The following is a 14,147-nucleotide window of genomic DNA, read 5'->3' as shown; positions in this document are numbered from 1 at the left end:
ACATTGAAACTCTTTTGAATACACATTGAGAATTCCTAGATACATGTTAAATATTTTTAAAACTTTAAGATGTTGAAATACATGTTAAATACTTTTCCAAAATACATGTTGAACATTTTTCTAATATATAATAGTGAGAATTTTTAAACACATGAGGAATATTTTTCAAGCACATGTTGAATATTTCACGGCTACACTGTGCACATATTTTAAGATGTAAGTTCAGAATTTCTTAACCACATGCTGAACATTCTTCAAAACATGTACAATTATTGTAAATACACGGTGATTCTTTTTGCAATATCTTGAATTCTTTTAATATGCACATTGAACATTTTTTAAATACATGTTGAACATTTTTTACACACACATTAAAAATTAAAAAAAATAAGAACACTTTTAAAATACACGATTCTTAAGATACTTGGTGACTTATTGTAGTACATGAATATTTTTTATAAAAAATAATAAATTATTAGCATATTTTTTTACACTAATTACATTAAGTTATTTAACAAATAAAAAAGCGAGAAAATGATTTCAAAAGAAAACCGTTCGCTATTTTTGTCCAACACATGTGTGGTGTGTTGCGGGCAACTGGGTAGATTGAGTCACAAATGGTAAGGTCTCGTTTACCGCGAGACCACAACTAGGATCACCTCAAGCATTAATATATAGGGGCGTGCTACATAGGTCTCCATCATTGTAAAGTAGGTCTTGTTGCAGAATTTTATTTCAACTCAAGTTTTGTTGCAGATATTTTTATAACAAAGGTTTTGTTGCAGATTGTTTTTTCATCTTCACCTTTTTACAACATAGCTGATGTTATGGGAAAAACTTGTGAAAACATTTCATGATATCCTCTCTTCTTGTCATCCAAAAACATCACTTTGAACAACCTGATGACTCTGTTAGGGTGCATTTGGAAGTCTAGGAATGATCCATAACAGTCATCAAGAATGTGCAGGAAAGAAGGCTCTCTCTCTCTCTCTCTCTCTTTTCCACTCTTCCAGCCACCTACGACGCTGCAGCCGCCTTGGCAAAGCTCACTTGGCACTTGCTATCCCTCCTTCTGGGCAGGACCCATCCTATTGTCATCTAGCCACTACAGTACCAGTAACCTATATATGAATCTAGGTTTGCTCAAGCCCTTCAAAACAATGCAAGGGTGGTGGTGCCGGTGTCCTTCAGAACACTTGACACACACACCTAGAACTAGCACTATAACCGTCCGAAACGGTTTCCACTCGACACAGGTCCGTACGCTGGCGCCTCCTAAACAGCTATCTAGAACAGAATCCGGTCCTGGTAGATCTCCAGCGAGTCGATGATCTTCTGCAGCAGCAGCTTCCGGTGCAGCCGGTACCTGCGTATTCGACAGCACGAGGAAGGAACCGTTAGGCAAGCCAGCACAGAGAAACTTCAGGGGGCAGCGTCATAAGATGTTTGTTATGTATAGTACATCACGTACTTGATCGCGATTTCGCGGGTTTTCCTGATAGGCTCGTCGGAATCTGGAACACGCATAAAAAGAATCCAGCTTCAGTTTCAGCCGGAGGCGTTTGCAAGACAGCGCCAGTATAAGGTGAATAAACACTTGTGGGAACCAAGAAGCGTGTTACCTAGGATCCCCTCGTCCTGTTGGATCGTGGTCGAGAAAGACTCCGCCATCTTCCGGCATTCCTCCTGCAATGCCTGAGCGGATTTTCTCTCCACGCTCGGTATGGCAGGGAGGTCACCGTCCGACCATGTCGGCAGAGTTCTTGCGGCTGCCACGACTCCTCCGTCGACAAAGGTGCTTTCTCCTGATGTCAATGCAACTGCAAGCAAGCAAACATGAATGAATACGATAGTTTAAGCCAGCTTCTCTGCAAAATGACTTGTAAGAACATTTTGTGCTCCTACCGTTGTGGTACAGCTCATCGTGCAGGCCAGCTATGTTGAAGACTGACAGGAAGGAATCCAGGTGGATCCTTGCAGGGCTCGAGAAGTTTATATGTTCCCAGGGATTCTACAGAATTTGTTGTGTACATAGAGGGCCATGTATAAGTTCAAAAGGTGGGAAAGGAATTTCACTACTGAATTTGCATACAGGGAAATGATAATTAAACTCAAAGGCATGGATTACCGTTGGTGACGAGAAGCCATATCTTTGCATCAATGTGCTGTTCACTGCACTCATATAATCGATCGTCATCTGTGCATGGTCAAATATAAAGATTACATTAAGAAAAGTGGTTTCAATTTTTTTGGGAGAACAGACACAGCGAGAATAGCATACTTTTATGTTGAGTCTGACAGAACAAGGTCCTGCAAAGAACTAGGACTGAACAGACTACTATAGTATCGATTAACTCGCACATGATTACAAAAAAAAAAAACTCAACCTCCAGACACTAGCACCTGAGGATTTTCTTAATTTAAAATTACTACCAAGCACCGTGGGGAGGCCAAGCCTCGAACGCCGATGGGCTGTGAGCATGAAGCAGCCAGCCAACTCAGCGACAGTTAAAAAAGCAAAGAGGGAGACTACAGATGAATCTGCCAGCAATTGATCTTGAAATGCAAGGATTGCCCCTCTCAAGTGCTATAAAACCTTTTTCTACCAAGGCATAAGTATTGGTCCTCTGAAAAGCAAAATAAGTGTTCTGCAGCCAAGGTGCATCTGCAGCTTGTGTACAGTCTTACTCTTTAAACAGTACCTCGTCTCCTTTTTTGATAGCATGCCCCGCCTTAATCATAACTTCAAGCATTCGATCTTTGAAACGCCAATGCAGGAAACAGTTAGCATCAGGTGAGTGATTCAGCATATCTGGAGCGAAAAGAGAAATTGTAAGTCATCTTTCAGGCTTGCAGTTCTAAATTTTGTGACCACGATTTCAAACCAATTCATATGCTAGAATTATGAAATAATGAACAATCATACAGTATTCACCGATACAAATACACAAATAAGAAAGTGTAAGTATTTACTAAAAGAGTTTTTTTTTTCAGACTGAAAATAGTTAAATTGGTGAAAGAAGAATAAACATTAAACAAGTACCGGCATAAGGAGCCAGGACATTTGCATCTTGAATGAGAGCTCCCATTCTCATATTCAAGTTGAAAGAGCGAGAGTGAACAATGCTCAATGCCCAGAGAAATCTCTCGTGGTCAGGGGCAAGCCGCTTTAGCTTGAGAGGGATTGCTTTATGCTGGACATTACCCATCAAGCTAGTGTTAGAGGTATCCAAGCCAGCAAAGTGGATAAAATAGCACAACAGTGTACCCAGTGTTTCTGCCAAAAATCAACTGCTCGCTGCTGGTGTTTTAACATCTCTGAGGACAAATCTTCATCTTCCAGTTCCATAAGATCCTCCTGCAAGCCAGACAGATAAATACGCAAGCTCATTCAAAATTGTGAGAAGCTTCCATCTGATAAGAAAGTCAAAGCAGGAGTTCCATTTTAGTTAGCTATAGAGTACCTTAGGTGCCAGAAGCAAGCTGGTGCATTCATCACCACTAGGTAAAAAATCACCGTATAACTGCCAAAAGTTGTTTTCTACATCAAATGCATAGAGAAGAAGGCAGGCTAATCTTAAATCCCAATCTGTCTGCATGAAAATAAAAAAACACATTAGTCTGCAGTCTACATCCCTATTGATTACTGAAGCTTTGTCACTGAAATGAAGGGAGAAAACAGGATTCATCAAGTATTGGGAGTGGTATAATTCCCTCTGCTCCAATCTAACAGTAAGGATGATTTAACAGTAAAATTGCTCTGGAGTCTCAATTACGCAGGCTCTTTAGCATTCATGCCGTACAAATTTACTTCTTTTTTTTTTTTTGCGGGATATGCCGTACCGTACAAATTTACAACGTAAAAAAAATGGAAACGAAGAACAAACATAAAAGCACAGCTTCAACACATGGGAAGTAGAATCTTTCCAAGGTGTTTCACATAACCAAACAAATAAAATTATTTGATGTAAGAACCCCGTAAGTGGTTAGTATAACACAGCTGCCCATAAAATACACAAGAAACCAGGGGGAAAACAATAGTTTGATTTCCGTTTTGGCAACATAACAGCTCATCCATTTACCTCGGGATTCGTTGACTCGATGATATCGAATATGGGATGTCCTAGTGGGATAATGTCAGGAAAGAACATCCAAGGATGTTTTTTAGTTATAGTCAGCATGAGCTCCAACGGGATCTCCATTATCACCTGGTACGGAATAAAAGGAATTAGTACATACATCGGTGAAGAAAATTCTATCCCCTCCGCAAAGAAGTATAAGAGCGTTTAGATAGATCACTGCTATGCTTTTAGCATATATATGTGCAACTTGAAACTGACCCTGGCTCGGCGGAGCGGCTCGACGTCCCGGGAGGCGTAGACGCCCATGCCGTCGGGCCCCTCGAGGAACTCGACCCCGTAGGCGCGCATCATCCGGGCGTACCCGATCCGGTACAAGTCGGGGTCGGCCGCCTCCATCTGCACACACAGAAACGCATTGCCCAAGCAGCGTCAGCGAGGGAGGGAGCGGCACAGCGCAATGCCCAGGGGAGGGAAACCCACCTCGTCCGGGTAGGGCTCTTCCTCCTGGGGCGGGTCGAGGAGCCTGAGCGGCGGCGCCTCGTACTCTTCCACGGCCGCGGCGGCGGCCTCCTCCACCGGCGCGGGGGGAGGGTTGCGGAGGCGCGGGCGGCCGGCGTGCGGGGGGAGGGAGAGGAGGAGGCGACGGGTGGCGGCGAAGCGGCGGGGAGGGAAGGTCGGGGCGGGGTGGGGGAGCAGGAGAGGGGAGGCGACGGGGGTCGCCATGGCAGGCCTCTGTTCAGTCTGAGAGTGGAGCCAAGACGTTATCTCTTCAGTTTACCGGGCTCGCCGCGTTGGGAGTATCCGTTAGTCGCGCCCGCTTCCGCTTCCGCCACGGGAAGGCGGTAACCAAATATCCGTTAGCCGCTTCCGCTTCCGCTTCCGCCATGGGAAGGCGGTAACCAAATATCCGTTAGTCGCGCCCGCTTCCGCTTCCGCTTGGTTATATGACGTCAAGTAAATGCATAAGAACGTCCATGTAATTCCCACAGGAGGCATCACCATATGATGTAACAAGTCATTTCTCAGATTCCAAATTCTCCACAATAGCATGATGATCATGGATCTTACTTCCCCATTCTCCTTAATATTGAAGAGACATTTCTCTCCCCATTGCAGCTCATTTGGAGGTAACTGTCAACCTTCCACGGCCACGGTGGCGGCCTCCCCCACCGACATCGTGGGTGACAGAGGCGCGGCCGGCCGGCGTGCGTGTGTAGGGGGAGGAGGAGGCGACGGGTGAGGGTGAAGCTGCGAGGCGGGAAGGCTGGGGCGGGGTGGTGAAGCGGGGAGGAGAGGGGAGGCGACGGGGGTCGCCATTGGAGGGAGCGCAGGCAGGTGGCTTCAGAGTGGAATGAAGATGTTATTTGTTCGGTTTTGCAGGCTCGCCCCTCAGGGATACCCAATAAACCTATACACTTTTATGAAATCTATATCTATATCTTACAGTATCCACGTGCGTTTTTATCAATGGACTACACTTTTTTCATTGTTCATTTTTCTTCCGTTGCAACGCACGGGCATTTGTGCTAGTCTATATATCTATCTATCTACCTACTAATAAAACAAGGTTATATTTTTGGTTTGGTCCCGCTTAGGTGATTTTATATTGGTCCTACATTACGTAAAGTGGGACTAAACAACGAGCCATGAGGCAGATCAATAAGGTACGGGCCGCCTCCGTTCCATTGCTTTTGGGCCGCCGCTCTTGGTTTCGCCTCTCAGGGAATCTATGTTCAAGTTCTTCGTCCATCCGTCAGCCGGCCCTTTTTTAAGTCTGAGCACACACATACACATGTTTTTGCCCATTTTACGTTTTCCTTTGAGTCACGAAGTACAAACTTCTTTCTGGGTTGAACATGAAATGATCACCAATCACAAAGCATAAGGCAGATTTATTTTTTCTTTCAGAGTCGCATTTGAACAAATATAAAGCCGATGAGCTGCATCGCGTTTCCGAAAATTGTTTGGAATTAAAAAAAATGTTCGTGAATTGAAAAAACATTTAAAAAACGTGATTTCAGAAATTGCCTATAATTTAAAAATATTAGCATTTTTTCAAAAAATGTTCGGGAATACGAAAAATGATCAGCTTTTTCAGCTCGCAATTTTTTATTCAAAATTTTCACAACTTTTCGAAAATTATTGAGATTCGAAAAATTGTTCATCAATTCCAAAAAATGTTTACACTTTCATTTTGTTTATATGTTTCAAAAAATGTTCTTGTTTCAACAGATATACGTATTTCCAACTTTTGCTCTTGAATATAAACAAATCCTGCCTAAAAATATTGGTCATGATTTCCAAAAACTGTTTCTGTTTTTGAAAACGTTCCTGCTTTTTTACAAATGTGTTCGCAAATTTGGACAGTGTTTATGTTTAAAAAAATGTTCAGGAATTTCAAATAATGTTATTTTTCTTTCAAGTTTCAAAAAGAGTTCAGATATTTCAACATATATTAATTTTTTCACAATTTAAAAAATGTTCATCTTTCGGAAAATGTTCAAGAATTTTCGAAAAATGTTCCCATTTTCAAAATGTGGTCAAAATTTTAAAAAATGTTCTACTTTGACAAATTTCTTTGTAAATTCAAAAATGTTCATATGTTTTTATTTTGTTCTTAATTCAAAAATGTTTGGGTGTTTCATAAAATGCTCCTGTTTTGAAAACAATGTTCATTTTTTTGTAATTTGTTAATGTTTGAAAAGAGTTGGTATTTTTCTTTTAAAGTTATTTGTAGTTTCAAAATTGTTGTCTTTTTTATATGTTCCTTTATTTTATTTTTCAGATTGTCCAAAAAATGATTGTGTCTTTAAAAAATTGTCACTTCTTATTGAAAATATTCATTTTTAAAAAAACAAAATACAAAATGTCAATCGAAATTGTAAAAAAAATGCTGAGCTGGTGACGTCGTTCTCTCACGGGGGATCATGTGTTGGGTCCCACTAAAACACATGTTTTGGGAAATTTTGCGGGCCATTTTCTGTTATGTTTTGTGTTGTTATTCGTTTCTTTAAAAGTTGGGCTGTAAATCTTCAACTGAAGTCATTTGGCTAGCAACGTGTGCTGCTGATCGGGAGTTTGACAACCACGTCATCTTGTCCTTTTTTTCAGTTTTTGGAAAACAAAAAACTGCGCGCAGACCCTTTCCACAACGCATCTTTCCCTTTTCCTGTTCTTACTTAAAATGCGCTAACCATCCCACCAATCACAACCGACGTGTTCAGTACCATCATTTTATTTCTTTACTTTTCTATTATTATTTTTGAAGAAAAAAAACGTGTTCTTGTATTTGGCATGGTTTTGTTAGTTTTTTTTATTGGGCAACGCTACGCGTCCACCGGTGGATTATTTTCAATGATCCGTCACCTTCACAGCCGTTTGATTTGGTGCATCCAGCCGATCTCATACATCCGATCCGCACGCGGGGCTTTGGCCTAATTCCTTAAACGATGCTCGAGTTTCTGAAATAATTGCAGTTTTTTTTTCTTCGCGCGCGTTTCGGCTGGGTACCCGGTAATTCCTGAAACAACGCTCGAGTTTCTGAAACAACCGCTTTGTTGCAGTTTTTTTTCTTCGCGCGCGCTTCGGCTGGGCACCCGGTAATTCCTGAAACAACGCTCGAGTTTCTGAAACAATCGCTTTGTTGCAGTTTTTTTTCTTCGCGCACGCTTTGGCTGGGCACCCGGTAATTCCTGAAACAACGCTCGAGTTTCTGAAACAATCGCTTTGTTGCAGTTTTTTTCCTTTGCGCATGTTTTTGCGTTTTTTTCGTCTTTATGTTTTGCAACATGTGTATTGTTGCGGAAGAAAATTTTGCAACACAGATAAAGTTACAGGAAAAGAAACACGCGTCGTACAGAGGAGCCGGCGGATCGCTAGCGTGCGATCCGTTGGCTGAACGTAAACTTTTCTCTTTTTTATTTTGCTAAATTGATAGAACATGTTTCAAAACTAATGAACTTTTTTTGAAATTGCAGAAATTTTTCAAAATAGATGAAAAGTTTTCAAGTTTGAACGACCATTTTTCGACATTGATGAACTTTTTTTAAATCTGAACAAACTCTGTTTAAAGTCGATGAACTTTGTTTCAAAGTCAGTGAACCTTTTTCAGTTTTTGTGAACTCCTTTTAAAATCGATGAACTTTTTCCTAAATCGATGGACGTTTTTTTTAATAATTCGAAAATCTAAGTGATACAGTTTAGCTGTTTTCAGAAATTGCAATTGAGTAGCTCTGTTTAGCAAAGTTGTGCACAAGTCCAATTCGAATCCTGACCAATGCTAACAAAATTGCTAACGGACGGCCAGAAATTGCGAGGACATAAGAGGGCTAGGTTTTGGCTCAGTTTTATACTATCCTAAACTTCGTATGTAAATATTAAAAACCATACATACACATTAATACTTTGCAGTGTTCTTTTCATGTAATATAACCTTAAAATGTCAACAAAAATAATGAAACAACATAATATGTTCAATATAAATATGATCAAAACAAAAATATTGTAATGACATAGTCTGCTCAATATAAATATGGTCAAACCATCCAATAAGCAAAAAAAGTTGTACTGCCATGTGACCGACTCAAATAGTTTAAATTTGAATGCAAAGAAGCTTATTTTAGTTAGCGCTACAACTACAAGTAGTCTGCTTGGGTCCAACTGGGAAAGAAAGAAATTGGAATTGACTGGGGAAAAAACAGTGCCATCAGTTTCAAAGTACACACCCAACCACACAGGCTCTACGTCTGAACTTCCTCTCTGCAACGATAAAACTGAACTTTCTAAAATGTCTAGCTCATTATTTAGTCCATACGCAAGGATCAAAACATTCGCCTGCATATCAGCACAGAACCCTAATACTATACAAGTTGCTCATGTCGTCCTCAATTTTCCCTGGGCTCTGGGCCGTTGCCCGGCCCTGCTGATATGTTGCTCAGCCATTGTCGCAGTCGGGAAGATGAGGACCACAGAAGACAGGCAAGACGACCCCCTTGGCGAAATTGACGGTGCGCTAACCATGGGTACTGCCATTGCCGTTGGCATGGCAGGTTCCATTTGCTACACCACCATTGGCTTGCTTCTGCGCGTGCCCGTTCTGGTGTATTAGGGGTGTTGAGGAGCTGTCGCCAAGCTTGTGTTTAGCCACAACCACATGGCCATTGCAGCTGTCCTGCAGCACCTGGTCCAGTTGCCCGCACGCTGCAGCGATTAGTCCTGTAGGCAAAGTGTGGATGTTTGAGCAGATTGTCAGTGTTTGCTGTAGCTTCCCCAGTGGACAAAGATAGTTTCCAGTAAGTGTCGAGTAGCTTACCGACAAATAGAGGTGAAGGTTTTGAAGGCGTTGACTTGAACTCCGGATGGAATTGGACGCCGATGAAGAACGGGTGATCAGGTATTTCAATGATCTAGAAAAATGGTCGTTATAATGGTGAATCAACTAGCATGGTGAAGCACAAGTAAGATTCTTGGTTCTGTTACTAGCATGGTGAAGCACGGGTAAGATTCTTAGTTCTGTTACTATTGCATACCTCCATTCTCTGTCCAGTCTCGTCCTTGCCAACAAACTGAAGTCCGGCATTTTCAAATGCTGGCACCATATCAGGATTTACCTGCAGACATCATTTTTAAAACAAAACAATGAATGCGGTCAGAAAAGGGATCAAAGGCATCCAAAGCATTTATGCATCGATGTGTCTGAGCAAATATTATACAGACCTCATATCTGTGCCGATGCCTCTCATCTACGAAGTTGACATCACCATAGCTAAGTGAACAAAACAAAACTAATGAGTAGGCAAGCAGTAGCATCAACACAGATATAATTATAACAGAGAACATGCACTGCACTCACAGCTTGGCAGATTTGCAGTCAGTAACCTTGAAAAATGTTCTCCTTGATCCAAGGCGCATGGTCCCACCCATATGTGTTTTTGAACCCTAAGAGAAATATTATTAAATTGTAAGAAACCATATGTGAGCTGAAGGTGGTTTCCACTTTCAAAATAAAACTAAATGCAAGACGTTCGATGCAGAAAAAATGCCACAGGTCTGCAGATAAATAATTTCCCCTGCAAGTTGTTAAGGTTATGGGTGGAGGTGGTGTGTGTGCTTGAAGATTACCTCTGGCATAAAAATAACACATGGGGTCTTCGTATTGGGATTAAATTCTGTGCTGTCTGCATCAGGGAATTTCATAACATGGCGCGCAAACTCTACAACAGCAAGCTGCATGCCAAGGCATATGCCAAGATAGGGAACATTGTTTTCACGGGCATACTTAGCAGCCATCATTTTCCCTTTAACACCTCTGTCCCCGAAGCCACCGGGGACTAAAACGCCATCAGCACCCTGGAGCGAAAAATTGTCAGACAAGTACAAAATTCTAAATTCAGCAATATTTAAAGGCATGAACTCCTCACCTTCAATAAACTCCATGCTGCATTGTAAGCCTCAGGTGCCTATAAAATTTAACACAGACAGGTAAGGAAATGCAGTACAGGTGAAAAACTAAGAAAACTACATACTACGAGTAGTTCAAACCTCAGAGGCAGTTGAATCCTCAAGATCAGTTGAAGCAACCCAATCTACAACAAGTTTTTTGCGGCAAGAGACAGAAGCATGCAAAAGAGCCTACAAAAAAGTGCAGAAGAAAATGTTGGACAGTAATACAGAGATTTAACAAGACTGAAACAATGACCACAATGATCATCTCACCTTTAACACAGAAAGGTATGAATCAGAAAGACCAGTGTACTTTCCAACCATGGCAATCCTCACCTGAAACAACAGTACAGTACAAGTGGGCCTAAGTAAAGGTTTCCAGACAGATAAAACAATTGCAAAGGTCAAACAGAAACCAACTTCATCCTGTAGGGTGTCGTATAAAGTAGCCCTTGCCACCCATTCGTCCAACTTCGGCTCCTGGGCAACGCTGCAAACATGGGAAAGAAGATTCAGAATACCATGTCAGCATGGCATCTTTGGAAGAAATCCTCAATAAGGTACATAGAAACAAACCTTTCAAGATTCAGAACTTTAAGAATAGCATTGTGTGCTTTCTGGTCCTGAAATGGAAATGAAAAAAGAAAATAATCATATGGTGCATGGGGAAAATGTACATTTATACATAAATAATGAGATGTGCTATACCCTTAACAGCAAAGGAATATGCCAAATGTTCGAAACATCATATAGAGTAAAAATATTAGCGGCCTGAAACCAAAAAAATTCATTATCAACAAGAGCAATTAGCTGCCCATATACATTATTTGTTGCAGAAAGGGGCAATTCCAGTACCGGCACATGACAGAACTGAGAGAGTTTTTCTTTCACATTTTCCTCCAACTCCTGTCACCAATCAGCAAGAAAAGTTAATAAATGAATGCAGGGTCAAAACACTTAGTTAGATGGGTACATTGACTAACCTTAGTACTGCGACAAGCTAACATATTTGGCGTGAGACCAAGTCCTCTCAAACCACGCACACTGTGTTGAGTTGGCTTAGTTTTCTACAATAACAGCAAGCCATATGCAACAAAATATATTAAAATATGATGCAAGTTATGCTTAGTTACAACACCCAGACACAATTAGCAAAGCGAAGACTGGCATTATGAACTAACTGAGAAGTTTACTTACCTGCTCACCGACAACATTCAATACCGGAACAAGACTGACATGTACCAAACAGAAATTACCAGCACCTGGCGAATAAATAAATAACACGGAAATAATGCTATTAGTACCATCATGTAGAAGATTTAAAAAATATATATAACATGAAAGTCCCTTACCAACACGATAGGAGAATTGACCTAGAGCTTCAATAAATGGCATGGATTCAATATCCCCTGCAGCACATCATTAAGTTACAGAAGAGAACTCCAAAATGAATTGTAAGCAAAGAAAGAGACTTAAAAATGAACAGAAGGTTAAACAGTTATCTCTTGCACCTATAGTGCCACCCAGTTCTATAACACAGACATCGGCAGGTCCCTCCTGGCCATCAACAGGAACCATTGCAACACGCTCGATCCAATCTTGTATGGCATTTGTGATGTGCGGGACAACCTTAATTAAAGGAAAAACATGATTGAACATATTAGATTCCCAAGAAATGTTCAACGTAAGTTGCCAACTTCATGTAAGAAAAAAAGATGGGTCGGAAGTGGCTTGCACCTGCACAGTCTTTCCCAGGTATTCTCCCTCTCTTTCTTTATTAATAACAGACTGCCATAAAAATATATTAAGTTAAACAAACAAGAAAGATCAGACTATTTTGCAACTTTTACAAACATATTTACAAATGCACATGTTGTACATGCCACTATTCCCAGTTTCTCACAGACTTGTATGCTTAAGTAAAAGTTATGTTGCAAATTCGATATACGGGTGGCTGAGAAAACAAGTCTTCTAGATCCTAAGCTGTTATAAGATGTCAACATCAAAATGTAAGAAGCTTTAAATTAAACTATGCTTGATGGCTATGTAACACAGAAAGTGGATAAGAAGCTTATGACCTTGTATGACCAAGTCATACTGTTGACATTAATAAAATGCAGTGATGTTGAAATACAGCCAATGTTTCAGCATGTCCATTATCCAACCCAGCTATAGTTTGAAATTGCCATTAAGCAGGAGGTGGTAGGTTGTAGTTGCACACCTGGTAGATCTTTCCAGTAGTTATGTTATTGTCGCGTGTCAGCTTAATTTCTAGAAACCTCTCATAGTTTCCAAGATCCAAGTCCACCTGCAACAATATAAGGCCATATCAAATCAACAGATCTGAGCCAGCATTAGAACATCAATGACTTAGTCATATAGCAGATTCTAATACCTCGCCACCATCATCTAGAACAAACACTTCGCCATGTTCAAAAGGAGACATGGTTCCAGCATCGGTGTTAAGGTAAGGATCTGCACATTTGAATGATACAATGAGAAAATGCCAGCCTTGCAAGAACAGAAGTAATCAGTTAAAGCATCCGGCCAGGCAATAGGTAGCATTGCCCCAACGCTACAGCACAAAAATTACTCGAAATGATGATTCTTGGCAATAATATAAACAATAATATAGGCACAAGGAGCCAAGAGAAAGAAGGGTGTAGTTAACTAGAAACCAATAACTATCAGACAATGAATAGCATAAACAAACTAATCCAAGTTTATCCAACGTGTACCCTACGTGTATCGCCAATGGTTGGATGCAGGAATGGTAGAAATCTAAACCGGGCCTCCGTGGCGCTGCGACAACGCGTCGAGAATGCCTCCGAAAACATTCGAGGCCTCCGATGCAGAAACAAGAAATGGAGGGATAAACCTAGTGGTGGTTCTTTAAACTTATTATCCTGGCCACCTTGTACCCTTCATTCAGTTAAAACAGCACTGAAGACCAAGCCCGGCTGATTCTTGATCCCTGTCCTGACTCACATCAATATGATGATCCATGATTCCATGGACAAATCACGGACACGCCAAGTAAAAGGTTGGCGGCCGGTCCCGGGCGGAAACCGCTACTGTTCATCCAGCACCGTTCAAAATGTCCAGGGCCGCGCCAGCAGCGCCCTCCCAATTGCCGCCCCGGAACGGCTGAATCCCCTCGAAAATCGGGGTATTTCGATCTAGGGCGACCCCCGTGTAATAAACCCGGGAAAAGAAATCTAAAGAAACGTGTCCGAGACGGCGGCCGCCGGCAGTACCGGGTCTCTTTCTCGCCGGAGCGGGGCGCGGGAGGGGGAGGAGGGGTCGGGGCGCGTACCGATCTTGATGGAGGTAATGCGGAGGCCGCAGGCCTTGAGCACGACGCCGATGCTGCTTGCCGTCACCCCCTTCCCGAGCCCGCTCACCACGCCGCCGGTCACCAGGACGTACTTCATCCCGCCGGGCCGCCGCCTCTCTCTCTCTCTCTCTCTCCGCCCGCACGCCGCCTCCGACCTCCGCCGCCGCGATTCGTCCGATGCGGCGCGAGTGTGGTGTGGGGGTGGGAGGGTTCAAGCGCGCAGCCGTCACGAGGGAGGGAGGGGAGAGGGGAACGGCGCAGGGGATAGAGACGAGACGAGGGCTTCG

At 42.1% G+C, this 14,147-nt stretch overlaps 2 protein-coding genes across 3 annotated transcripts; both read right to left on the bottom strand.

Moving 5' to 3' along the window:
- Positions 1–849: 849 nt before the first annotated feature.
- Positions 850–4,847, bottom strand: LOC123452251 (protein PLASTID TRANSCRIPTIONALLY ACTIVE 14). Its single transcript, XM_045128882.1, has 12 exons — positions 4,563–4,847; positions 4,341–4,478; positions 4,083–4,208; positions 3,465–3,593; positions 3,269–3,358; positions 3,044–3,194; positions 2,703–2,812; positions 2,129–2,197; positions 1,906–2,011; positions 1,623–1,820; positions 1,472–1,514; positions 850–1,366 (listed from the first exon to the last, which is right to left on the bottom strand). Exons 1-12 carry the CDS (start codon positions 4,803–4,805, stop codon positions 1,288–1,290), a joined length of 1,482 nt encoding a protein of 493 aa, XP_044984817.1. The 5' UTR covers positions 4,806–4,847; the 3' UTR covers positions 850–1,287.
- Positions 4,848–8,656: 3,809 nt separating this feature from the next.
- LOC123452239 (CTP synthase-like) lies at positions 8,657–14,127 on the bottom strand. Of its 2 annotated transcripts, XM_045128869.1 has the most exons (21): positions 13,840–14,127; positions 12,919–12,998; positions 12,745–12,831; positions 12,261–12,311; positions 12,035–12,152; positions 11,876–11,932; positions 11,721–11,785; positions 11,507–11,590; positions 11,379–11,429; positions 11,232–11,294; positions 11,100–11,146; positions 10,944–11,013; positions 10,797–10,859; positions 10,623–10,712; positions 10,502–10,540; positions 10,203–10,430; positions 9,934–10,019; positions 9,798–9,846; positions 9,611–9,691; positions 9,394–9,487; positions 8,657–9,296 (listed from the first exon to the last, which is right to left on the bottom strand). In XM_045128869.1, the coding sequence occupies exons 1-21, from the start codon at positions 13,955–13,957 to the stop codon at positions 9,094–9,096; spliced, it is 1,824 nt and encodes a 607-aa protein (XP_044984804.1). In that variant the 5' UTR covers positions 13,958–14,127; the 3' UTR covers positions 8,657–9,093. The 2 variants fall into 2 exon arrangements, with proteins under 2 accessions (XP_044984804.1, XP_044984795.1); XM_045128860.1 differs by having other exon boundaries at positions 10,797–11,013.
- Positions 14,128–14,147: the final 20 nt, after the last annotated feature.

This window comes from Hordeum vulgare, chromosome 1H (genome assembly GCF_904849725.1).
Source record: "Hordeum vulgare subsp. vulgare chromosome 1H, MorexV3_pseudomolecules_assembly, whole genome shotgun sequence".
NCBI classification, from domain to species: domain Eukaryota; kingdom Viridiplantae; phylum Streptophyta; class Magnoliopsida; order Poales; family Poaceae; genus Hordeum; species Hordeum vulgare.
The sequence above is the reverse complement of the archived record's forward strand: the minus strand, read 5'-3'. Positions and strand labels throughout refer to the sequence as shown.